General features: G+C 41.5%; 1 protein-coding gene across 2 annotated transcripts in view; it reads left to right on the plus strand.

Annotated features, from left to right (window-relative positions):
• LOC134751100 (NACHT and WD repeat domain-containing protein 2) overlaps nt 1-25,569 on the plus strand; it is a 66,342-nt gene that overhangs the window by 40,102 nt on the left and 671 nt on the right. For both annotated transcript variants that reach the window (XM_063686444.1, XM_063686443.1), the window contains 23 exons: nt 7,555-7,682; nt 8,425-8,607; nt 9,170-9,337; nt 9,948-10,098; nt 10,282-10,438; nt 10,647-10,805; nt 11,200-11,378; nt 12,239-12,331; nt 12,975-13,103; nt 13,767-13,872; nt 14,225-14,387; nt 14,744-14,952; nt 16,119-16,377; nt 16,555-16,736; nt 17,038-17,114; nt 17,413-17,620; nt 17,978-18,318; nt 19,440-19,557; nt 21,399-21,601; nt 22,244-22,380; nt 23,476-23,676; nt 24,499-24,633; nt 25,156-25,304. In XM_063686444.1, coding sequence (XP_063542514.1) covers nt 7,555-7,682; nt 8,425-8,607; nt 9,170-9,337; nt 9,948-10,098; nt 10,282-10,438; nt 10,647-10,805; nt 11,200-11,378; nt 12,239-12,331; nt 12,975-13,103; nt 13,767-13,872; nt 14,225-14,387; nt 14,744-14,952; nt 16,119-16,377; nt 16,555-16,736; nt 17,038-17,114; nt 17,413-17,620; nt 17,978-18,318; nt 19,440-19,557; nt 21,399-21,601; nt 22,244-22,380; nt 23,476-23,676; nt 24,499-24,633; nt 25,156-25,304 — 3,835 coding nt within the window. The remainder of the gene's footprint in view (nt 1-7,554; nt 7,683-8,424; nt 8,608-9,169; nt 9,338-9,947; nt 10,099-10,281; nt 10,439-10,646; nt 10,806-11,199; nt 11,379-12,238; nt 12,332-12,974; nt 13,104-13,766; nt 13,873-14,224; nt 14,388-14,743; nt 14,953-16,118; nt 16,378-16,554; nt 16,737-17,037; nt 17,115-17,412; nt 17,621-17,977; nt 18,319-19,439; nt 19,558-21,398; nt 21,602-22,243; nt 22,381-23,475; nt 23,677-24,498; nt 24,634-25,155; nt 25,305-25,569) is intronic.

The raw sequence follows: 25,569 nt of genomic DNA on the forward strand, positions 1-25,569 counted from the left end.
AGCGTAGCGCTACGAAAACGTTGGCAGTGAATGTGTTAAATTAAGTAAAAAAAAATTACGAACTCTTAAGCAATTTAATTTTTATAATTTCGTATTCGAATATTAAAACTCTTCATTTTGATAACTCCTTAAAACAAACAATAAAAACAAACAATGTTTTTTTTAAATTTTATTTACACTGTCACTCCCACAACGCTCTCACGCTCCATAAACATAAACCTTGTGTCCGTAATAAAACAACGCAACCTCACTACGTTTGGGTTTGTGAAAATAGTCTCTCTTCTAACGGCTTCATACTATCTCCATACTAAATTTCCTATAAATCGGTTCAGCGATTATTGATTGCCCATACAAATTTCACCCCCCTTTTCGTCCCATTAAGGGATGATTTCTGGAATAAAAACTGTCCTATGTCGTTTTAACTTAATCGTTTAGCAGTTTAAGTGTAAAGAGGTAACAGACAGACACACTTTTAATATTAGTATGGATTTAAGTTATTATGAGAATCGATAGAAGGAAGTATGGAGTTTAAAATACAAAAATACAAAGAAAATGAATCATATGCTTTGTAACGCCCAACAATCCCACAATATTAATTTCTCGAATCGAAATGCAAAAGATAACTAGTTGAGAACTAACGTATCTATTAGATCTCGTATCGAGTAATTATCACGTTGTTCGAATTGACAAGATAAATGAAATGACACCGGATGCCGCGTAGCGAAAATCGTAGACAAAAATAGCCCCGTAGTACTGCTACGAAGGTTTTTCCCTACACTTAAGGTTTTTAGGCATTAAGAACTTAAGATCTAAAAAAATATAAGATTAACACATTGAGTGCCGGGGAACTCGCTCAGCGGGTTCTCTGTTCATAGCCCCTTTCCTCTAAACAGCGGGAAAACGCTGGGATTGGCTACGAGCGTAGCGCTACGAAAACGTTGGCAGTGAATGTGTTAAATTAAGTAAAAAAAAATTACGAACTCTTAAGCAATTTAATTTTTATAATTTCGTATTCGAATATTAAAACTCTTCATTTTGATAACTCCTTAAAACAAACAATAAAAACAAACAATGTTTTTTTTAAATTTTATTTACACTGCCACTCCCACAACGCTCTCACGCTCCATAAACATAAACCTTGTGTCCGTAATAAAACAACGCAACCTCACTACGTTTGGGTTTGTGAAAATAGTCTCTCTTCTAACGGCTTCATGAGCTGTAAACCCCGCGACCCGCAATCTAGCTCTGCCATTTTTAAAAATATCCAAAAAGTGAACTGACAAATAACTTTGTTGTTATCGAACCTTTTCACAAAATTTCACGAGAATCGGTTGAGAAATGCGACCTGTAGAACAGCCGGAGATACAAAAGCATTTTTTGCCAATGCTGAAACGGAGACCTTCGCTCTCGCTCAGTCAATTACTCTCGTCTAAACTTATATTTGTGAACTTGGATGACACACTAAACATATCAAAATTCTGTCTTTCCAAAAAGCATACTCCACACATGCAAAACTATGCGGAATTCTAAAAAAGCCTCATGTTTATAAAACCGTCGAACGTGCCCTGTACGCCTGTTTGCCACAATGGTTATATTTCCTAAAGTGCCCACTGTTGACAGTTCAAACAATGGACACCAAGTGTATAATGTGATTGGAAGTTTCACCCTTCAGCGGGCAATGTCAATAGCGTCGTTGTTATCAATCCATTATGTTTTATGTTTATATTCGAACACCTACATTATAGTAATTTATATGCTATATAATGATCGGGATTAAAATACGAGTGTGGGTTTGTTAAACGAGCTGGAAGAGAGTTTCATAAAAACATCAGACGAATGCTTTAATCATCATCATCATGTCAGCCGATAGACGTCCACTGCTGGACATAGGCCTCCCCCAAGGCTCGCCACTCCGACCGATCCTGTGCCGCTCGCATCCATCGAATTGCCGCGACCTTCACCAGGTCGTCGCTCCATCTCGTTGGAGGCCTACCGGCAGTTCGTCTTCCGGTACGCGGACGCCGCTCCAGAACCTTCCGGCCCCACCGGCCATCAGTTCTGCGAGCAATGTGCCCCGCCCACTGCCACTTAAGGTTTGCAATTCTGCGAGATATGTCGGTGACCCTAGTTCTACTGCGGATATCATCATTTCGGATTCTTAATGCTTTAATGCAGTTACATAATTATTATAAGCTCTCTGTGTGCTAACACCAAATACCTAAGATACAAAGTTACTTAGTATAGGTATTGATGTAAAATATGTTAAATCCAGTTACAATTTTTGCTTACAAGATCTTATATTTTATGTTTACTTTTCTTAACCAGGATTTATAGTATTTAAGTACCTACTATTTACGCGTATTATGATTGTTTTAATTTATGGATACTTTTCAATGAAATAAATTTCTTCTTATCTTTATCTTATCTCATCTGTGATGTATTCCGTCCGGACATTGACGACCGCCATTGCGGTATTTTACGAGTATCATACAGCCACGAGTCAATAAAACGTCATCTCGACTGATACTATAAAATAATATGTAGGATAGAGGGGTACTGTAGTTTTGTAGTCACAGTAAATTTACTGCCATCTATCGACACACGATTAAAAATAAAAATATAAAATATATATATATATATATATGGACAAATGATTTTTTTATTTGTATTTCTTATTATTATATGATTTTGACCCATGTTCTTTCACAGATATGTGTTAAAATTGTTAAATAACAAACGAAACCGTCAACGCCATCTAGGCGAGAATCATTTTTATTTTCCGAGGCACGTTTTTCCTTAGACTCTATTCATCTTATACGGAGTTACATAGGTCTTTGCTATAACAAAATTCTGCATTTAACGACGCAATTAAACATTTTCACAAATGAGAAATTTGTTCTAAAAAAATAATTAATCTTTATGCTGGATGTAATTTGCGGTTTTTGTCACCAATGCGGGACACCAATAGTCCGAGGTTGAAATGACGCCTAGCTTTCACCCCAGTTAAACACTACTTTTCATTTCGAATACGAGGAAAGTAAAATACATGTGTTTTTTAAAAACGTGACTAGGTACTTAAGTATAATTTTTAAAGCATTTCTTGAGCACTTTCAATTAACCAGTTAGGTAAAAGTATCAAATTTCAATTGCTTATCGTAAAATAATGAAACAAATCGTACTTTAAAAGTGAAATGCTCTAGAGCAGAAACGTATCACTTTCTACACACTTTTTAGAACAACAATGACTCTTTCAGAGCGTGAGAAATGAAATAAGAAGGCCCTGGATGTAGAACAAATCGCCTGATTGTAAGCAGAAGGGTTGCAAGTGCATTGCCGGCCTTTAACATTTTAGGCAGGCCGCACAATTGTTTGCCACCATCGTAGTATAAAAGAAAGAACTTTCTAGTTTCTCTATCTGGGATGTAAGCAACAGTGTGACAATATTATTAAATGTGACATCTTTCCGTTAGTTAGGACATTGATCAGCCTTTTGTCAATTTATGTTATTCAGAATTTCATTTTGAATGTTATGCATGATTTAGGCTAAGTTATTTTATTATATACAATTTTGCATGATACTTGTATCTTAAGAAAGCAAATAAATAACTGAAACTGAAACTGAATATGTCATCACTGTCAACTTTCTATGAAAATATGACGTTTTTGTGGCACTTTGTTCTGTTCAAGCCGGTGCAAAGGCGGTTAACATATGGCCGGCTCTAGCTATTTCCTTCAGTTGCAACTGGTTGCAACTGTAACATAACAAACATTTCTGTTACCAAACAAAATCCTAAACCTTTCTCACGAATTATATCAGTTCTACATATCTATATTCAACACAATCATAGTAACCGATGTTAAAAACGAACACAATCGAGCCGCAGGCGTGGCCGTGACGTCAGCTGTGACGTCACTCTGACGCGCGCCCTACTTCCTCCCTTTATTTATATACGTCAACACGTCTGTGTGTGTACAGCAACGTAAATGTGTTGTTATACGAAATGACACTTTATTGTTTGCGTGGTTTGGTTCAAAATTAAGTGGGGACGGTAAAGTAGTGAGTTTTTAGTGGAAGATACAATTGTTGAACGAAATATGACTTTATTATCTCTGTTATTTGGTTTTAGTTTAAATGAAGAAGTTAAAGTGAGGGGTTTGTTAAAAATGAAATTGTGATAGGAAAAATGACATTATTGTCAGTGTAGTTTGGTTCAAATTTAAATGTTTTTTTTTTTTTGGTTTTGTTTCACGTAAAATTGATTGTTTCAGCCTTGCATTGATTACAATGTTGTGCTATTTTATAGTTCTTGCATACTTATTTAAAAACGTAACTTGCTATATCCATATCCATACTAATATTATAAATGCGAAAGTCTCTCTGTCTGTCTGTCTGTGTTCCCTCTTCACGCTTAAACCGCTGAATCGATTTAGATGAAATTTGGCATAGATAGGTTGAGTCCCTGAGAAGGACATAGGATAGTTTTTATCCCGAAAATCATCCCTTAAGAGAGTAAAAAGCGGGGTGGAATTGAGATAATTAATGAAGTGTCTGCTAATTTGTGTGCATAATATGCTCAAATATTAGATTGCTATGAGAATTTTTCCAGGCGCTATTCTTACTCTAGCTGCGGTTACTAAGTCCACGCAGACGAAGTCGCGGGCAAAAGCTAGTATTTAATAATAACGATGTTGATGTATGTACTTCGAATTTTATAACATATCAGGAAATTAGCACAAAGTATTAGAAGCGGATACTAAAATAAAGAAAGCAATTATTAAAACACTTGAAACATAAACATAATAAAACAATTGAAACTTTAACGTACATACGCATCTATACCTTCTCCGTTCCGTCGTGGGGAAAAAGTAACAAATAAAACATTTGAAAAACTATGACTACGAATTTTTTTCGATTTTTGTTTTCTAATAAACCTATTAATCCATACTATCCATACTAATATTATAAATGCGAAAGTCTGTCTGTCTGTCTGTCTGTCTGTGTGTTACCTCTTCACGCTTAAACCGCTGAACCGATTTAGTTGAAATTTGGTATACAGATAGTTTGAGTCCCGGGGAAGGACATAGGATACTTTTTATACCAGAACTCACCCCTCAAGAGGGTGAAAAGGGGGGTGGAAATTTGTATGGGGAATCAATAACCGCTGAACCGATTTAGATGAAACTTGGTATGGGGATAGTTTGAGCTGTGGGAAAGGATATTGAATAACTTTTATCCCCGAAATCATCCCTCAAGGGTGTAAAAAATGGGGTGGAAATGTATAGTGTGGACCAATTTGGGGGTGAAAAAAGGATGGTTTAAAAACGAGATTTGTTTAAGAATTAAGGTACCCAAATTACTAATTCCACGCAGACGAAGTCGCGTGCAAAAGCTAGTTTCTGTATAAATCAGTTTATTATTACTGTTGTCCGGGGGCGTACGCAGTCGAATGCTGATAGTGAGCCTGCGGCGCTCCGCACTCCTCTACAAGGCGGTGTCGGCATTCTTTGGTGGTTTTAGACGGTAGTCCTACCACTGGTTAGTCCGTCATCGCTCCTGGTTCCCTCAACGTTAAAAAAAAAGGTTCAGGCAACAAGGCCTATAACACAAATACCTTGTAGAATAGACTAACATCATCTTCCTCGCGTTATCCCGGCATTTTGCCACGGCTAATCCTAAGAATTGACGTAGGCACTAGTTTTAATATAGTAGTTGTAGTAGTATATACATATAGGGTTACACTTTATATTTAATAAACCCGACTTATTAAATAGATTGTTCTTTCATAACAATATCCGAATATCAACCACAGAAAATTAAAGCGATACGAAATAATAGCCCACTCGAAGTACGTCTATAATTATTGAATTAGCATTTAAACAAGCCAATACAACTAATTGAATCGAAATGGGAGTAATTTTCAAGGAAAATTGGATTAGTCCAACCTAGAAGTGGTCTGATTGAATTTTACTCGGTTTTTAACCGACTTAAAATAAAGAAGGATATTCTATATCTATTTTGTATGGGATTTTGAACAGGGCGCCAAGCGTAACGTTTTGGAAACTCAAAATCCCATACAAAAATACACAACACAAACCCGTACGTGACGTCACGCTTCTTCTTCTTATCGTGCCATATCATATCGGATGTCGGTGATCATCATGCGAAAGTTTCTACTCTTTGCCGTTCTAGAAAGAGTGGCGGCGTCCTTGGTACCGGTCCAATCCCTAATATTGTTACTCCACGTTGTTCTAGGTCTTCCTGTACCTCTTTTACCTTCTACTTTTCCTTCTATTATTCTTCTCAATATTTGCTATATACTATTTCTATAGATATGTCCGAAGTAAGCTGTTTTTCTTCTTTTTATTGTTAGCACTACTTCCATTTTCTTTTTAATTTTGTTTAATATCTCTTTGTTGGATACCTTATGTACAGTCGCCATCAGATATATCGGAGCGGCAAAGGTGCTCAAAAATATCTGAACACGCACTTAACGCCTTGACAATAGAGGCGTGTTCAGATATTTGTGAGCGTCTTGGTAGCTCCGATATATCTGATGGCGACTGTACCCAAGATATTTTTAACATTATTCTATAAAGCCACATTTCAAAAGCATCTAGTTTTTAGGGTTCCGTAACCAAAGGGTAAAAACGGGACCCTATTACTAAGATCGCTGTCCGTCTGGCCGTCAGCCCAACTGTCCGTCCGTCTGTCACCAGGCTGTATCTCATGAACCGTTGAGACAGTTGAAATTTTCACAGATGATGTATTTCTGTTGCCGCTATAACAACAAATACTAATAAGTACGGAACCCTCGGTGGGCGAGTCCGACTGTCCGACTCGCACTTGGCCGGTGTTTTTATTGTAGCCTCATTTAGAGTCCACGCTTCCGACCCATATACATCAGGATCGACAGTACATAACATTTGACTAACCTCCATCTCAATTTGTTTATGCTTGTTTAATAGTTTATTCATTTTCATAAAGGCTATAGTCACGCTATCGAATGAAATTTATACTAGGGATTCAGATAAACTGTATAATGATGTGTGATATAAAACGGTAGGCATAATGTAGCCTTCATTTAATGTCAAGCTCTACGAAATAGCTACGTCGTCTACGCCGTAGGCCGTAGGCGGTTGTCGTAGCATTGTTTTAGAAGGGTTGAGGCTCTCTTTGTTATGCTAACCTAATTGTTCAGGAGGCCGACTTTCATTTGATATTGTTTTTTATATTATTTTAATACGAAATAAACAATTGTCTATTGTCTATGTTAATCAAAACGTGAGAAAAAGAAAAAATATTACAATATAAAGGTATTTTATTATTTATTAAAGCCCGGCTTAGAATGTAATGATCATTGTCAAGAGGGCGCTATTATTCTCATTAATATGGCAACAGTTCAGTATAGTCTGAACAATGTGGATTGGCATCTCGTTATTTTGACTTACATACTTTTATTAACCGTAATCAAAATCAGAACCGAAATATTCGGTGGCCACATTTTTTAATTGTAGGTACAACTTGCAATAATCAACATTTTTTAATTATTTCAGGTCACCGTCCTACCGCTCGCGAGCGAAAGAGAGGGAAGACCAACCAGCGCCGACGCAGTTACTCGAGCCTGCGCCCGCGCACCGGCCGCAGCTGAAGGGACCACGCCCGGTCGGCTCTAGTGTGTCTGGTACGTTGTCCTAGCCTAACACATGGAACGCCACATATTTTAATGCTCAATCATAGTATATGCAATGTTCAGTGGTACCTACCTAGTCACATTCATATGCTGTCTTAAAGCTGCGTCCTGGCGAATGCATCCCAGGTGGCAAAGTGACGTCAGCGACGTCATAATGACGTAACGGACGTCATAATGACGTATAAATGCTTCCTGGGATAGCTAGGTCGCCATTTGCAAAAGTATAAGACTCCCGTTGACCACGAACGCTGTAAAGAGTTCGAAACGTCGGGATGTATTATAAATTCAATATACGCGATATAATCCGTTTTCATAGTTTTATTTCTTGTATAAGACTCATAAGTAGTCAGTATTTTACTACTTGCTAGTGAATTAATTTTGTATCAAGCAGAAACGTCTGTTAACGATGCTATTAGGCTTAGAAATAAATTAAAAGTGGAAAATTTATTGTCTTTGGTGAGACATAAACTCACGACCACTGAGTCGCTAGCCCAGTGCTCTGCCATCTGAGCTACCGAGACCTCACCAACACAGCAAATATTTGTACCATATGAGCCTTTTAGGGAGGCACCCTAACGACATCTACCGTAAGACAGTTACACTTCTAAAACGGCTGAGAAAATTTACTGTCTCACCCACTACTTACTTTTGCTAGTGCTATTGCACTAGTGCTTATGTCAGATCTAGACATACTTTCACTTCAAATATACTAATAACAAACATTACATTACAGACTCCATCTCCCTATCTTCTCCAGTGACGTGCGCCTCCCCCCGCGATGCCGAAGGCCCCCCCATGCCGAGCGGCGTGGCCTCGCTGCCTGAAGACCATAGAGCACAGTTACTGGGCAGGCCACAGCAGAGAACGAGACGGAAGAAAGCCATGCTCATATATGTGTGTGCGGCGGATTCACAAGGTAAATTGAACCTAATGGACTTAGACTTAAAGGTTACAAAAAACTTAATTCGATTCGAAAGATCTCTTTATATTAATCTATTCGCTAGCCTAGCTCATACACCCTGCACGAATACATTAGCTAGAGCTAGTCATATAATTTCATAGAAGTTTGACGTTTAAAATAACAATTGCACTGCGTGTGCCATCAAAATCGTTGCCGACTTATCTTGGTCTAACTCTAGTATACACTGTAACAGGTCATCTAATATATGAATATAATAGTACTACAAGTATATCAGTTTCTAAACTACTAGTATATATCGTTACCCCTTACTGCATGTAATAAAAAATATTTGTTAAAATTTGAACTTTAATAGCTGTCAATAGAGTTGATATCATATCCGCCATATATGACATTGTATACGGTTAAGTAGGTACATAAAAATTCTCCTTTAGTTCTCAAATTTGTAAGTAAGCCTTAACATGTGATAGTTGCATTAAATACTTACTAATTTGACGACAGATCTTGTCTTGTCTGTCTTGTCTTGTGACTCAAAACTATAAATTAGTTTATCCCACAGACTGTTGCGCGGAAAAAGGCGCACTGCAATGCGGCGCAGCAGCCCGTTTACGGGTGCGTGCGCGCCGACGCGGCTGGAGGATCCACGTAGCGGACCTACACTGGCGGTCACCGCTAGAACAACAGCGAGACCATCGCTTCCCCGTGCTGTGTATAGCTGAACTTGCACGTAAGTGTACTTCAAAGACAAAATTGAGGCTTTTAGGAACAACAATTGAGAAAATTGGGAAAAATTCTCAAATCGCCCGCTCGTTGGTCTGTCCAAAATTCAATTGTCATCATGAGCCTCTACAGACGGGCAGTATTTTTACTTCCTATTATTATTTTTCATTTCTCATGCTCTGAAAGAGGGTCATTGTTGTTCTAAAAGGTGTGCAGAAAATGATACGTGTCTGCACTAGAGCATTTTACTTTCGAAGTACGATTTTTTTATTTTTTTAAGATAAGTAATTAAAATTTGAGTTTAAATGGATTTGTTATACAATTTCTATTCTGATATTTGACTCTCCATTCCATAAATAACGACACATTTGCCTGAATTGTTAATTGAAAGTACCCTCAAGAAATACTATAAAAATGTATATACACTTGGTCATGGTTAAAAAATATGCATTTTACTTTCCTCGTATTCGAAATGAAAAGTAGAGTGTTTAACTCGGGTGAAAGGCACTCATTTCAGCCTCGGACTATTGGCGCTCTCACTGCGTTCGAGCGCCAAAATACCTCGACAGAAATGAGTGCCTTTCATCCCTTGGTTAACAATCTACTATTACTTCCAGGTCAGTCAGAGCTCGGAGCAGTAGTCCCAGTGTTGTTCCTCAACTCTGGTCTGGGCACGCCGCTCTTGCCCCACACGCTGGAGTGCGCCGACTTTAAGGCGGCGTTAGACGCCGCGCAGGACGAGGCCGACAAGACGCTGCTCAACAAATGGTACAAACATAGCTACTGCTCAGTGTTGTTCAACTCTCATCATCATTTCAAAGAAATTTGACGTTTAAAATAACACCTGCACTGCGTGTGCTGTCAAAATCTCTGCAGACATTTCTTGGTTTAACTCTAACGAACTAAATAAATTTGTTTATGCTTATCTATAAACCTTCTTCTTCAACACAGGTACAGCCTAGACGAGAGCAGGACGCCGCCATGCTACCGTCTCGTTCGCGGCGCGCCGGCGCGCTGGCGTCGCGAGATGGCGAAGGCACTCAACGTATTGGTCCGAACCCTGCCTCAGGAGGCGTGCGACGCGTACCTTACAACTGTAGTAGAACAGGTATTATTTATAAACCTATAGACAATAACTTCATAGTTGGTACCATATACAGTAGAGATGTCACGAGATGTTGTCCAAGGCATTCAAAGTGTTGGTTCGGACTAATGAAAATGTTTAAAATGTTTACACCTCTTTAAGGCGTTAGAATGCATGAGACATTTTAAAGTGCCATTTTTCGCTCCGATATCAACGTTTTCAAAAATTTCAGGAAGTCCAGCACACAGTCCTAATGAGCGTGGAGGCGGCCCGGCGCTGCGTGTGGGTATGCCGCGCCGGCGCCGCCGCCGCCGCCGAGCCCGACGCGCCGGACGCCGCGCACCACCAGGAGCTGACGCGCCGACTGCATAATTTACAGAAGGATTTGAAGGTATGATTACGAAGGAGCACACAATAACAAACAGGTAAGAGACAACATTCTACCGACCACAGGGAACGAAAGGTCTTCGGCCCTACGCGGAGCTCGGCCTTCGGCCTTCGCAATTACAATACTTGAGAAATTTGCGAGAAGCGCGCCCCTCTCAGTCGCTCCGGGACTTTGGTCCTACAGTCCTACGCAAACCAAACTTGCACTATTGTTCTGTGTTTAAACATAAAAGCTTCTGCCTTCTGCCTTCGGCTCTACGCGGAACTCGGCCTTCAGCCTCCGCAATGACTGTCCATCACGACATGTTTCATGTAAACCATTGCGGATGTGTTCCTGATACAGCCTACCCTCATTTTGTATTTCAAACCTATTATTTGACCAGAATTTTCTTTTGCAGCTTCATCTAAGCGAGCGCAATATAATCAGAGCCTCCGTCCGCGGGCGCTCCGCCCCCGGCGGCGAGGACGAGTATACTGAAGGAGTTCGATCCGCGCTCGGCGAGCGGCTCGACGCGTTGCTCGACACGCTTATAGGCGAGAGCGAGGCGCCTGCCGGCTGTAATGGAATACCGACCAGGTTAGAGCGAGATAAAGTACACTGAAGGAGTTCGATCCGCGCTCCAGAGAAAGACACCTGCCGGCTGTAATGGGAGGTAAATTTGTTGTCAGGTAGACTCATTACAGATACCACTAACAGTGTCGGGCACAAGTACAGGTCGATTCACAAGAGCTGGCACAAATGGAATTTTGTAAATAGATACCAGTGACAGTAAGAACACGTACTGGGGGTATTTGGGACAGGTACTATACCAATCCAATTATAGAGGTAAGCTGACATCCGAATGCAATTAAAGTTATCATGCTCCGAGGCGTTCTGCGTACAATTTACAATAATGGTATAAGGTCCATAACTGTATACATATGACAGTCAAGTATTTTATGTGCATTGTTTTTCCTGTTTCCGTGTATTTTCTTTTATTTTATAGGTTTTTTAATTAAATTAAAACCCTACAACTACAACGAAAGAATCACCAAGTTGGTCCTGATGATGGAGACCGGAGGTGGTCATAGAAACTAAGTAATAGAAGAATAACATATTATTCTTATTAAGTTTGGGCTTCTTAGGATATACAGTGGGTAGATGATAAGTGACTAGATTGAAATTAAAAAAGGATTGAAATTTTACCGATTAAGATAAGAGGGAATTTATTTAATTTAAGTTCCTAGCGATACTCGTAGTTCGAAAAATGTATACATGTTTATGATACTGACTATGTATTAACAGTATAAGTGTCTTGGCGTAGGTCGCTGTAAACTTATACTTGTGTTTGTTTGAATAAAGAATAAAGACAAAGGAACCTGAGACATGATTTAAGTATATATTTGAGTAATCCGAAAAAGTTGTCTAGATTTTGTAACATGTTTTTTTTCTTCCAGCCTGTTCGATGAGTTGAACGAACACCTCACATTCTGCCAAAAGTCGGCTCAGAGTACTTCCAACCGAGAGATCACCCTTAATGAACTCAAGACGTAAGTACCTATTTCAACACTATACTTACATAGGTATCGTACGGTACAATTTGTACCTATTCTATTCAGTAAAACCTATAAATACTCGTATGTCGCTGGTGAAGATACCTCAACTACCAGATGGAACATATTTAAGGTCCCGTAGGTTCGAAGGTTGATTTGATTTGTTATCTGAATAACCTCCTCCTTTTTTGACGTCGTTTAAAAAGCGGTACGATTTTCCAAAAACTCCCGGTAGACCCTTTGGCAGTTGCGTTGCTAGCGTATATTTCATATGACGTTATTCGTATTACCTATACTTTTGTAATCATAAACTGAATAGTTTGCGCGAGAGACTTCCAGTGGTAAAATGTGCTCCCCCCCCCCTGTAACTTCTAAAATAAGAGAATGATAAAACTAAAAAAAATATATGATGTACATTACCATGCAAACTTCCACCGAAAATTGGTTTGAACGAGATTTATCTATAAGTAGTTTTTTTTAATACGTCATAAATCGTAAACCGCAATTTACCTTTCACTCACGTTTCACATAAAAAATACATTGTTTAATTTCACAACACTCACATATTATTACTTTTCCTAATTCTGGATGTCAGTAAAAAACTATATGGTAATCCCTTTAACCATTAATGTCGTTTCAGATACGTGACCGGCGACAGTCAAGTCCCACTGGCATTGATAGGGGGCGCCGGCTGCGGCAAGGCTACTTTAGTTGCCCGAGCGGCAACATTGGCACCTACCTGGCAAGAGGATCTCGCTGTTATTATCAGGTATGTTGGTAACTGTACTCCACAAATCACATTAGGGGTAAGACAGACAAGTCTACGTGTTCTAGTGAGTCAGGTCCCACTGGTATTAATACATATTTAGACTAGCCGCTGCCGCTATATAAGGCTACACCCCGCAAAAGCATTCTAAGGGTAAAACAGACAATTTAAGATCACGTGTCAGAGAGTCCCACTGGCATTGATAGCGGGCGCCGTCTGCGGCAAGGCTACTTTAGTAGCCCGAGTAGCTACATTGGCGCTTACTTGGCAACAGGACCTCGTTGTTATAATCAGGTAATAAAGTGAGCAATCCTTCCCAAAACATATACATACGCCCTCTATAGCCTAATAGTAGTCTAATAAATGCAACACTCACAAATATTATCTCCTCTCCTCTTCTTTTTGCCCGTGTGACCCATGTCCCTGTTTTTGGTGCCCGGCCGAAGTGCACCCTCTCGCCTTCTCAGGCCCTGAATCGGTAGGCTTCGGCGTTCGACCTCTAGTGACTGTAGTATTTCGAATAGCCTCAGCCGTCTGGCTAACGCAACATGCTTTTCCATAAAACGGGTGGTAACTTTACTTCTTCCGCATAATTTTGTCCCTAAGATAAGTAAAAATCGTAATCAGCGTCAATAGAGCGTTAAATAAGCAAAAAATTTGTTATAGATTCGTGGGGCTGACTCCGCAGTCGAGTAGCTCGCACCAGCTGCTCAAATCCATCGTGGACCAGTGTCATGTCCTGCACGCTGGCACGCCATATCGCGGCAGGAATGTAAGCATCAAATGTACTCGGGGTTTTTTTTCTGCGCGATTATTGCCAAACCTTTTACAGTTTCGATTTCTATGACACTTGAAATAGACGCCAATGAGTGACGTGAATAGTGAATGCAACAGTCGTCAACAGTTAAGAACATTGAGTAACTAATTGAACGGGAAATTTCTAAGTGGAAACTTGCATAAGGTTTTTTACATGTTACCGGTAATTTTAAGAATGTTCCTTCTTTAAGTTCTGCTGGGATTGTATGGGAAGTTCCATAGTTTTTTGCTGAATTACGTTAAAAATCAGTCCGTTGATTGTGCTTTGTGCAACTGCCCTTTAGGTATGATTATAAATGTGTGTACAGGACGTAGCATCACTGTCAGCGGCGTTACCAAAACTTCTCGGCGCATTGGGGCGCGCCCGACCGGCGTTACTACTTGTAGTGGGAGCAGATGCGCTGCGAGGTGCACGGTGGCTGCCTTCACGGTTGCCAGGCAACGTTAAAATGATTGTTACAGTCACTGAAGGTAATTCAAATTTTGATTGACATCGTAATCCTGACGAGAAAGAAGTTGAAACGTCGTCGTAGATATTTTCATGTGCCCTTTTTAAAATTATGTAGTGGCACAATTTTGTGGTGGTGTGAGGGGTGGTAAAGTTAACTAAACTTAATTCCCTTTAGCTAAGAATGTGTGCATCAGATCTTATTATCTTGATATTAATTTACGAAATGGTACCTAGGAAGTCACGCCACAATGCTTGGGCATTGTTATTGTTTTTTTTACTGATTGTTAATACACATATAACTGATATAACCATTATTCATTCGCTGAGGCGTTACCTTCACAGTAGATTGTATATCGTCGCAATTTTGTTTTTTCAGAAACCGATGAGCCCTCAAGCTCCGCAATAATGGCGGTGCTGTCCTCCGAAGACGGCCCTAAAGTCGTCCGCGCGCCGCCGGTCGGAGCCGACGAGGCGCGGGCGGTGCTGGCAGCGTGCGCGGCCGCGTACAGCAAGACGGGAGCGGCTTCACCGCCCGATGCGGCGGTGAAGGCTGTGCAGAAGTGCACCATACCGCTTTACGCTAAGGTACACATTCCATTGGTTACAAGGTCTACTAGAGGCACTCGCTGCGTGTGCGGCCTCGTATAGCAAGGGAGCGGAGCTTCACCGCCTGATAATGTTGAGTTCAGAAGTGCACTATACCGCTTTATGCTAAGGTAAATGTTCCTATGGCCTTGTGACCGGTTTCACTGTAGGTGTAGGGTAGCTGTGTGGTCGCGTATAACAAGACGAGAGCAGCTTAACTAAATGGTCCTATATGGCAGCATGCTGAGATGGGGCCATTTCGTGACACTTTATTTTAAAGGCTGGCGTCCACTGGACTTACCGAGGCGAATCGAATCGAATCGCAATAATTCGCCTTCTATACATTTACTATGAATGGTAAATTCGATTCAACGCGCCGCGGCTCTTCATCAATAGACGCAGATGTATAGAAGGCGAATTATTGCGATTCGCCTCGGCGAGCCTAGTGGACGCCACTATGTTCACTATGTTCTTTAAATGTATGTCTATTGTCTGTGTGTTTAAGAATAAAAACTATACTATTTAATTCTATCTAAATGCAAAATTTATCTAAACTCTACTTCTAGTTTTGTCACAGAAATGCGTGGTTGAAATCTTGTATGATAAAATCTCAATCAATATTTTTTTCACCTCAGCAGCACGAACAAGCCTACTTTCGTCACTCCCTGGAGTGAGGAAAGTGCGACTTTCCTCACTCCAGGGAGTGAAACAATGTAGCTCTTTAATTTAGTGAAGGCCATGAACTTCATACTTTTATTACATTTTTTTTATGGTATGGTACGGTACGGTACGGTACGGTACGGTACGGTACGGTACGGTACGGTCCGGTCCGGTCCGGTCCGGTCCGGTCCGGTCTCGTCTCGTATCGTATCGTATCGTACATATTATAATACTTTTTTTCTGTTTATTCTGTGTAGTTCGAAATACATTTTAATCTTTAATATGTTCTCACTACTGAGGTGAAAAATTATGTGTGCAACACGAGAGCAAAGTTATTTTACATCTCGTGTTTTTGAGTCCCTCGCTACGCTCAAGATTCTACCTTAGAATCACGAGCTTCGCTCGTGATTCAATTATAGAGTCTTTCGCTTTCTCGGGACTCAAAATAAACACTCGCAAGAAAAACCAACTTTCCTCTCTTGTTGCACAAATAACTATTTCAACAGATCCTAGCCTGGCAAATCTCCCTATCAGCGGAAACCTTCACCGAGCAGTCCGAGCCCGAAACAGCACCAGAACTGGTCATCTGCGAGGACCTGGAAGGTCAACTGACGCAGATCCTCATCACTACGGAGGCGGCGCTGGGCGCCGAACGGGTTAAGACGTGTTTGGCACTGCTGACGGCCGCGAGGAGGGGGTTGGATGATACGGAGATATTGGACATGCTGGCTCACGATGAGCTGTTTAGGAGCGAAGAGACATACTGTGAGTAACTCTTTTATTCTCTTCTTTTTACACGACTGCCCAAAAAAAGGAGTGTAATCAGCGTTCATGTTTGTATGCATGTATGTGAGTTTCTTTATTCCACCATAACTTCTAAATGCCTTATTCCTTCTTTCAACGTTCATGTGAAATAATAATACCTATAACGAGTTTCCACAGTACCGTGGGCCCCCGCGTCCCTATTCTGGCCGCAGCTGGCGGCATTGCTGTCGCCGTGGTTGCGCTGGGACGCGCGCGGCGCGGCGCGGTGGCGCGACGCGGCGCTCGCCGGCGCCGCGCGCGACAGATACCTGCAAGACTGCGAGGACCAAGTACGAAAAACTTTGGTGGACTATTACGAGGTATGTACAATACGGATATGGTATGCTTCGTGAATCTTATTCATACTCGACTGCGTGAAAAAGGATTGCCGGACCCGTAACCTTTTTTGGCAATCCCTTATTTCCCGTAAAGGCGTCTAGTCAGCGCTATGGAAAATGATGACGCTGCGCAGTTGCGCCAACGTTGTGTCGAGCAGCAGCCATAGAGTTGACATGACTAGACGCCGCGCCGAGGCTCGGGAGACGCTAGTGTGGGGTGGACCTTAGTTATGTATAACATTCAAACGCTTTGCCTCACTAAACTATCAATGTTTTGTTACAGGGTGTCTGGTACACGGAAAACGACCCGAAGATGGCTGGCCGGCTTATATCGCAAGAAAACAAATTCTCAGACGAATGGTAAGACTAAACTTGTTGCATAAGTATTACATTAACAACTTTTTTTAAACCCCTTCTTATTCATTATATCTTTGTCCAGTGTGCAATTGATCATCAAATTTAATAGAAACACCGGCATTATTTTGATCAAGTATTACGAATGACATTTAATTCAAATTTTTAATCTCCAAATTAAGGCCCAGAAAAGGCATATTAGACCCTAAATCTGTGTAAGACCCATTTAATAGATTCATTTAGGCAAGGTTTTCCTATCACTCTTAAACGTTACAAGCCCAGGTCTCAAAAAAATTTTTTTCAGCTACAACACTCGAAAACTGGACGAGCTACCGTTCCAGCACTACCACTTATCCAAAAACGATCCAGAATCATTCGCTACAAGACCATATTTCACCGAACTTAGCTGGGTTCACGACAAGCTAGCGGCTACCGACTGCGGACATTTTCTGGAAGACATCGCTTTAGTGCACTTAGATCCCCTGCCTGAACATATTGAGATACTTAAAGAGGTATGTAAGTGGTACCTATGCCACTCAATCGTCCGATCAATAGGGTAGGCCTGCTGTGACCCCTGTGACTTATTATGGAATGTGATTTTATCCGTAATTCAGTTATTTCAACCAATTCAACCAAGCGATTGAGTACCTACCTACCTACCCCACATAATTTAAAATAAAATCCAAGGACTAACTCTGTTCTGTATTGTATTAATTCAGTCATATTAATGTAAAAACATTATTGGCAAGGCAAGACATGAAGCCTTAACGCCGAACTCTCGCCAGTAATTCTGGGCTAGTAAATGTGTCTTTAATCCCTTCGGCCTTTCGTGATGTAATACCTAACTAAAAATCTAAACATTATTTCAGGTTTTCGAGCACCATTCCTACGCATTAGACTACGACCACAGACAATTCTATGGCCTCCTCCGAACCACCATGGAGAAACGCCAAAGGGAAGGCACAGAAATCAAATCCAAAATAGTCCACTCATGGGTGGAAGAAATCTGGGAACCGCCTATACCGACATTCTTTCCTACCAACGAGGAGTTCTGGAAGATAGTAGAGACGAAGGAGAAGAGAGATTTGGCTATGGTGGGTGGGTTTGATAGTAAGACGTACGATTTAATTGTGAGATTTGATACGAGAGGGAAGTTTGTGGCGACGGTTTCGACGGAACGGGAGGAGATTTGCGTTTGGGATGTCACACAGTAAGTGTACTAAGTATTGTTTATTTTTTACTTTTACCAATAGTTATCGCACTTAAACTATCGTGAGACATATTTCAAAATATTTATCAGTACGGTTTTTACTCACTATTATTTTTAGTCGCTTTTGGCGACATGTTTCGGATTCTTTGGGAATCCATCCTGAGGCACGAGTGTCCGCGGCGGTTGTACGTCGTGCACTCCCCATCAGTGCGTGCGCAACGAGCGCCGAGGCGGGCGGCGCGGGCAGTGCACGACGTACAACCGCCGCGGACACTCGTGCCTCAGGATGGATTCCCAAAGAATCCGAAACATGTCGCCAAAAGCGACTAAAAATAATAGTGAGTAAAAACCGTACTGATAAATATTTTTACCAATAGTTGTCCTGAATTTTCAACCTAAGCTTTAAAGTGACTGTCACTTTTTAAATATGCTACAGGTATGAATGAAACATCAGCACACAACGATTTCCATTCGAGGGAAATCCTTCAAGAGCAGTTTGTTCCCCTGTGAATAAACTTGATAGGGCATTCCACTTAAAGGCTCGCTTTGTCGGGGACGTGATGCGTATACATGGCTGCTACCTTAATAACCAGAAGAAATTTGTATTATTGAATTTAAAGCCGTCCTCCTTCCTAGCTTCCTAGCTTTATCAGAAGTGTTAAAAAATAGTGTCACTTAATCGAACATTTTATGGATGCCCCTGATTCCCGCATATTCCCGTGTAGGTCTAAATCTCTTCAAGCTTGCAAGCGATTTTGACTCGCATTGATATAAATACTAGCTTTTGCCCGCGACTTCGTCTGCGTGGAATTAGTTCCAGTAGTTAGTTAGAGTACCTATAAGTATAGCGCCTGGATAAAGTCTAATGGCAATAATTCAGAGCATAATATTAGTATGGATTGCCAACACATACAGATGTAAGTAGGTATAGTGCATAATCTTTTACCATCGTATTTTCACGGAAACGTACGAACGTGTCATGCTATTTCAGTTAGTCTCAGTACAAAAAAAAACTGAGGTTGAATGAAGTAGCATGATAAATACGAACGTTTCCGAGAAAATACGATGGTAAAGGATTATGCACTACATCTGTACCTGCTTACGTCCTAACTTCTTTACAGATGCAAACTAGTAAGAAAGATCACCGGAGTCACCCAACCAATCAACCTGGTACCGATCGACGAGTACCGTTGTGTGGTGCTGTGTAAACGAGAGCTGAAGGTCTATGACCTCAATCAGGTTAGTGTGAATAAGATGCATGAACCCACTGCGTGGTCGAAAGACCCCATGCTAGCTTGCAAAGTATGCTTGCTTATTACTGAATATCTAGCGATCTTCGCCAAGGAGGAGTCCGAAGAGTGTCAAGTACCGGCGGTACCGCGGCCGGCTCCTGACACTGCGGGGTTGCGAACTGCATCGCAGCCATAAATTTGTGTTTTAGTTTTAATATATATTTTATAATATTATGTATGCTATTTTTAAGGTGTATATCTATGGGCCAATAGTTGCCTGAAAATAAAGAATTTCATTTCATTAAGAGTTAGGGTGCGTTTCCACCAGAGACGTTGCGAGGGAATAGATAACTTCTAAGTAGAGCTGCGCTGAGGATGGGTTAATGAAGTTATTCTATTAGTTCTTAATAACACACATCCCTCGCTACGCATCCTCGCACGTATCTGGTGGAAACGCAACCTTACACAAATTGCCGCAGCGAATGTGTTAATGGGGCATTTAAATGATTAAAACGATCCAGTGCAAAACCAAGTGCGCGAGACGTGATGTTTTAAATTTAAATAAACCATCCCTTTTGCATTTTACTCCCATTTGAAAAAGCTCCTTTTAAATCGAATGCAGAACGCGAAAATAGGGATTTGTGCCTTATTAGGTTTAGTACAAACAAACTATAGCGCTCCTCGACTGGTTAGCAAACCCATAACCCATATAAACCCATAACCCAACTAACTACAAAAATCTTATTGGATTTTTTATGATTTTTCGACATTATTTCGACATGTACATAAAACTCGGGGTCATAACACCTGGAGGCCTAGCAAAAAAGCCAATAGTTTGCGCCGTAGCGAACGAAACGCTAATGTCTCTCTATCACTCTTCTATATTAGTGCGACAGAGATACATTAGCGTTTCGTTCGCTACGGCGCAAACGATGGGCATCTTAGAGTTTTGAATGATTCACGGTTAGTTTCACTAGACTTATATTGACCGGGATCCTGTGATTTGTTTGTGTAAAAAACCAGTGATATCCGAATCAAACACGCGTAGTGACACCGTGAGTGTAGTGTGTTTGGACAGACCAACGAGTGTGAACGCGACCGGACCAACAAGTGTGAATGCGACCATTGGTAACGTTGAAAGTGAACGCAGCCGACGCGCAAGAATGAGGGTAGACAGAGCGCTGTCTACACAACTTTGACACCCACCCGCTATCTTCAGTCACCCGTGAACATGATGCATGTAACTGCGTCGAAATATCGGGAGCTCACAAATAATACAAAAGGTAATCACGGTCTATATCCCGGTCAATATAAGTCTGATGGGCATCTTGGCTATGCACCCTGGTAGGGAATAGTTGGTTAAGTGGGGGAGTGCGTTTCTAATCGTACCGACTTTTCTGGTACAGACGGCGCGATTCGAGAAATGAATTAGAGATTCACTAGATATGAAATAGTAAAGATATATGACGTTCCACAATAATAATCATAACCACGGCAAAAGGTACCTTATGGCGGCTGACGCTTACGCCGCATAGCGGCGCAAATTATTGTGGCGCTATGCGACGTGAGTGCCATCCAATATTAATTGAAGCGGCGTTAATAATAGCGTAAGCGCCAACCGCCATAAGGTACCTTTACCCGTGGGACGTCACATCTTTACTATTTCATGTCTTGTGAATCTAATTCGTATCCCGAATCGGGCCGCTAGTTGAAAATTATTTATACAAATATATATATATATTTATACACATGTTCAGGTTCCAAAATACCCTAATGAAATAAGTGTAAAAAATAATTTGGAAACTATTACAAAATTTTGCCAAACTGCAGTTTTCTTTGCATTCTCAGGGTAAATTCGTGGTATCCCTAAAAGGCGTGATGAACCAGAAGATGCCATACTACGGCCTCCACGACTCCAAGCACCTTGTCGCCTTATCGCGCAATAGGATGTACGTCAACCTGATGAACATCGAGACTGGGGACTGTGTCACCACTTTCAAGGCTGGCGAGGACAGATTCCTGAACTCGCTCTTGGTGTCTGGCGATGGAAGGTAGGGTTTCAAGTCAAGTTTACACCGAGCACTAAACGAGAGAACGGCCGTGACCGTGGCTGACACGTTGTAAAGTGACGCATAACTACAGGCACAACACACGACAAGGATACCAGAGCGACCACCCAATCCGTGCAGTTTTAGATGGAAACCATATTGTAGTGTGAGCTACGCCTTATCCTCACACGTGTATACTGCTCTACTCTATAACCTGTTACTTATGTTATTTTAGACAATATAGATCTATACTCCGAGCAAGGCAGCAGTTCCTGGCAGGGTCGCCATTTGGTGTGGGACGTTGAAATTATACCTCTTGCTCGGAGTATAAATCTATATCGTCTAAAATAACATAAGTAACAGCTTATATAGTAGAGCGGTATACACGTGCGAGGATAAGGCGTAGCTCACACTACAATATCATATCTAGGCTCTAAAAGTGCCAAAGTAAAGTAGTCAATATGTCGACGCCTTTTTTCAACACGGTCGCGTACACGGAGTGAACTCTCTACGAATTACTCACTACATATATTACTTCACTGTACAAAGAGTAGGAGCACATTTTGGCCATAAGGAGTACACATTATTATACTACATACTGCGTACAATAGGAGACTTGATTGTCTATCTTACTCCATCACACAGGGTGCTGGTATGCGGAGACGAGACGCAAAAGCCGTTCCCACTCCTAGTATGGTCACTAACGTCACGGAAACTTCTCTACGACTTACGTATTCCGCACCATGACTTCGTTACGTCGAAGGCTGCCATCACGTATGAGGGTGAGTCCCATACTTATTGCCACTTGTTCTCGTTTAAAAGAATTAGGCGTTATTACATCTGTCCTTTCGCCGGACACTTGTATCACTATAAGCATGCATAATTACTTGTGGAAAGTGTCTTTTCTTTAAGAGAAACAGGGAACCAACAGATAGTGTTCTGCGAAAATCTGCATTGCTTGTCATGTAAGGCCTCATTCGCACGAGCGCTTTTTTAACGCGCGTTAAAAAAGAGCTTGAATCCATCCTCACGCTAAATTCGATTTAACGACCAACGCTTAAGTCCCGGCAAGCTAGGCCAAATTTCACCTTCCCATACAAACGGAGTTTCGTTCTCATTTTAAAACTACGTGTTGAATTCTAATGAAACTTTGCACATACAGAGACATAAGGTAAATATATGCCTGTAATTAGTTTATATAGCTCCAGTTTATAAGAGAAACAAAATACAGGAAAAATTAGTATTGTATGAAAAACTTAAATTCGCTGTATTTTTTTTAACTATGGTATCTGAAGCTAAAACTAATTACAGGCATAGATATCTTATCCTATTGTAAGTACAAAGTTTCAGAGCAATATATTTAGCTAGTTGTTTTAGATTGAGAGCGTGACTACGTTTGTATGGAGAACCATCGCGCCACCGCCATCGTGTGAATCCATTTGCACACATGTATCCATTTATGTCATTCACGCTTTTTTAACGCGCGTTGTAAAAGCGCTCGTGCCTATGAGGCCTTAAGGTCTCCTTTTTAAACCTACTTTGAAATTTCGTATGTAATCAGTTCAGTGTTATGTAGTCTTTGAAGTTTCGTATGTTGTATCTGATCATGGCAACCTGGAAAATTCCAGGGAACTTTTCAATTATAATAAGCAAAATTTTAGTGATTTGGGTATTTTTTTATCCTCTTTCATTTGCAGACTATAAAATTATAGCATAATCTATTCCTATTTATTAATGGTTCACTTATTTATCTTTTCTCTTACAACTCTACTAACCCCCTCTTGCTAGTCACCTCTTTCAACCCTCACGTCTTTATTCTCACCTCTTTTTAACTTCGTTGCTAGAACAAAAAAGCCTAATTTGAACCCAAATTCCAGGTTCATACGTGTGCGTGGTCTCCCGAGAACTAGACGAGCCCAGCCCTAACTTCATCGTGGTCTACGACCTCCAGTCAGGCACACTCTTCAAGAAGTGGAAGCCTGGATGTGACACAGTAGCCCTGGCTATCAGCTCGGCTGACGGCTGCGTGGTGTCGGGGTTGGCTGATACTAGGATACTGGTGTGGGATCTAGTCACAGGTAGGATCTCCAGTCATACCCTTTTCAAGAAGTGGAAGCCTGGCTGTGACATGGTAGCTCTGGCTATCAGCTCTGCGGACGGTTGCGTGGTGTCGGGGTTGGCTGATAAGGATACGGGTGTGGGATCTGGTTACAGGTGGGTTTAGTTGTGGATCAGTTTTAACGGGACTACCGCGAACTTGTTAAAGTTACTCGAAATGCTTGGCTATACATGTCACACTAATGGCGATGGCGAGTGACGGAGATAAAGTTAACAGTCTCGTTTTTCGATGTTTCTGGTGTGGTAACGAGAATCTGTAGGTATCCGCGGTATTTCCGGGCCGATACGACCTTCAAGAAAAGAGCGTACTCCCATCTTAAATTCCGGCAACGCACTTAAAACCCCTCTGGCGTTGCTGGTGTCAGGCGATTCGTCTGCTTGTTTGCCTCCTATATCATAAAAATAAAATGTATACGCAATGTGCGCTGGTCGGTCAAATGAGGCGTTCCTTTGATCTACACATAAAGGAATATAAGTGAAAAAATATTGTCAGCGCAAAATTCGACATATAGGTCAGTAAATGAGGTTTCTGGTGCCATACGTTTTATGTTTACTTGATTAGGCGGGTGCACACAGAGCGGGCAACCTCGCGAGGGAATTACCGCGCGAAGTAGCTCGGTCGGTGGAGACATATAATACCTAGCCCGAGGCAATGCGGCCGACGCACGTCTACACAGACAGACCGAGATGCTTCGCGCGGCAATTTCCTTGCGAGGCGGCTCGTTCAGTGCGGACCTGCCTATTCTCAAACGCGCTTGAATCACAAACTATTATCCGTGCAGGGAACTGCCGCCTAACGCTACGCGGCCACGGGGCGGCTCCGGCCCGTCTCCGACTCGCCCGGGCCGGCGGCGTCCTGCTGTCAGCGGATGACGCGTGCAGGGACCTGTCTGTGCGTCTGTGGGACCTTCATACAGGTAAGTAGTAGACAAATATTGGAGAATGTGATCACGGGTGCCTACTGGAGCTGGCCGGTCACGGTACGGCTCCTATATCGCCATTATTCATAAATGAGGACCATTAAGGTCTCCACGATCTCTCTGCTTAGCCTTAAGGTTGACTGGTAGAGAATGCCTTATGGCATTAAGTCCGCCTTTTGTACTGTAAGGTTTTTTTCTTTTGTACAAATAAATAAATAAGGTCAAATCAAAAATACAGATGTTTCTGCATTTATGTAACTCTTTTTTTTAGGGTTCCGTACCCAAAGGGTAAAAACGGGACCCTATTACTAAGACTCCGCTGCCCGTCTGTCACCAGGCTATATCTCATGAACCTTGATAGCTAGACAGTTGAAATTTTCACAAATGATGTATTTCTGTTGCCGCTATAACAACAAATACTAAAAAGTACGGAACCCTCGGTGCGCGAGTCCGACTCGCACTTGGCCGGTTTTTTACTTACTCGTAATGTAGTTTTAACCAGCCTCTTACACCCCACAGGAAAGCTAATAGCAGTATACACACCACCCGAACGTATCACTTCTTGTGAGGTGCTGCTAGGAGGCTCCGTACTGGCGCTGGCGCTAGAAAACTACAAGGAGATCCTTTGCGTCAAGCTCTGCGGGCCCCCCGTGGATTCCGTCACGCAGGTAAACAGTTATTGTGTCATTCTTCTTCTTCCTCCCGTTGTCCCGGCTTTTGCCACGGCTCATGGGAGCCTGAGGTCCCGAGAATTGGCGTAGGCAATGGTTTCTACGAAAACGACTGCCATCTGACCTTCCAACTTCCAACCCAGAGGGGGAACAAGACCTTATTGAGATTAGTCCAGTTTTCTCACGATGTTTTCCTTCACCGAAAAGCGGTTAGTAAATATCAAATGATACATAAGTTGCGAAAAACTCATTGGTACGAGTC

The sequence above is a fragment of the Cydia strobilella genome, chromosome 21, assembly GCF_947568885.1.
Source record: "Cydia strobilella chromosome 21, ilCydStro3.1, whole genome shotgun sequence".
NCBI lineage: Eukaryota > Metazoa > Arthropoda > Insecta > Lepidoptera > Tortricidae > Cydia > Cydia strobilella.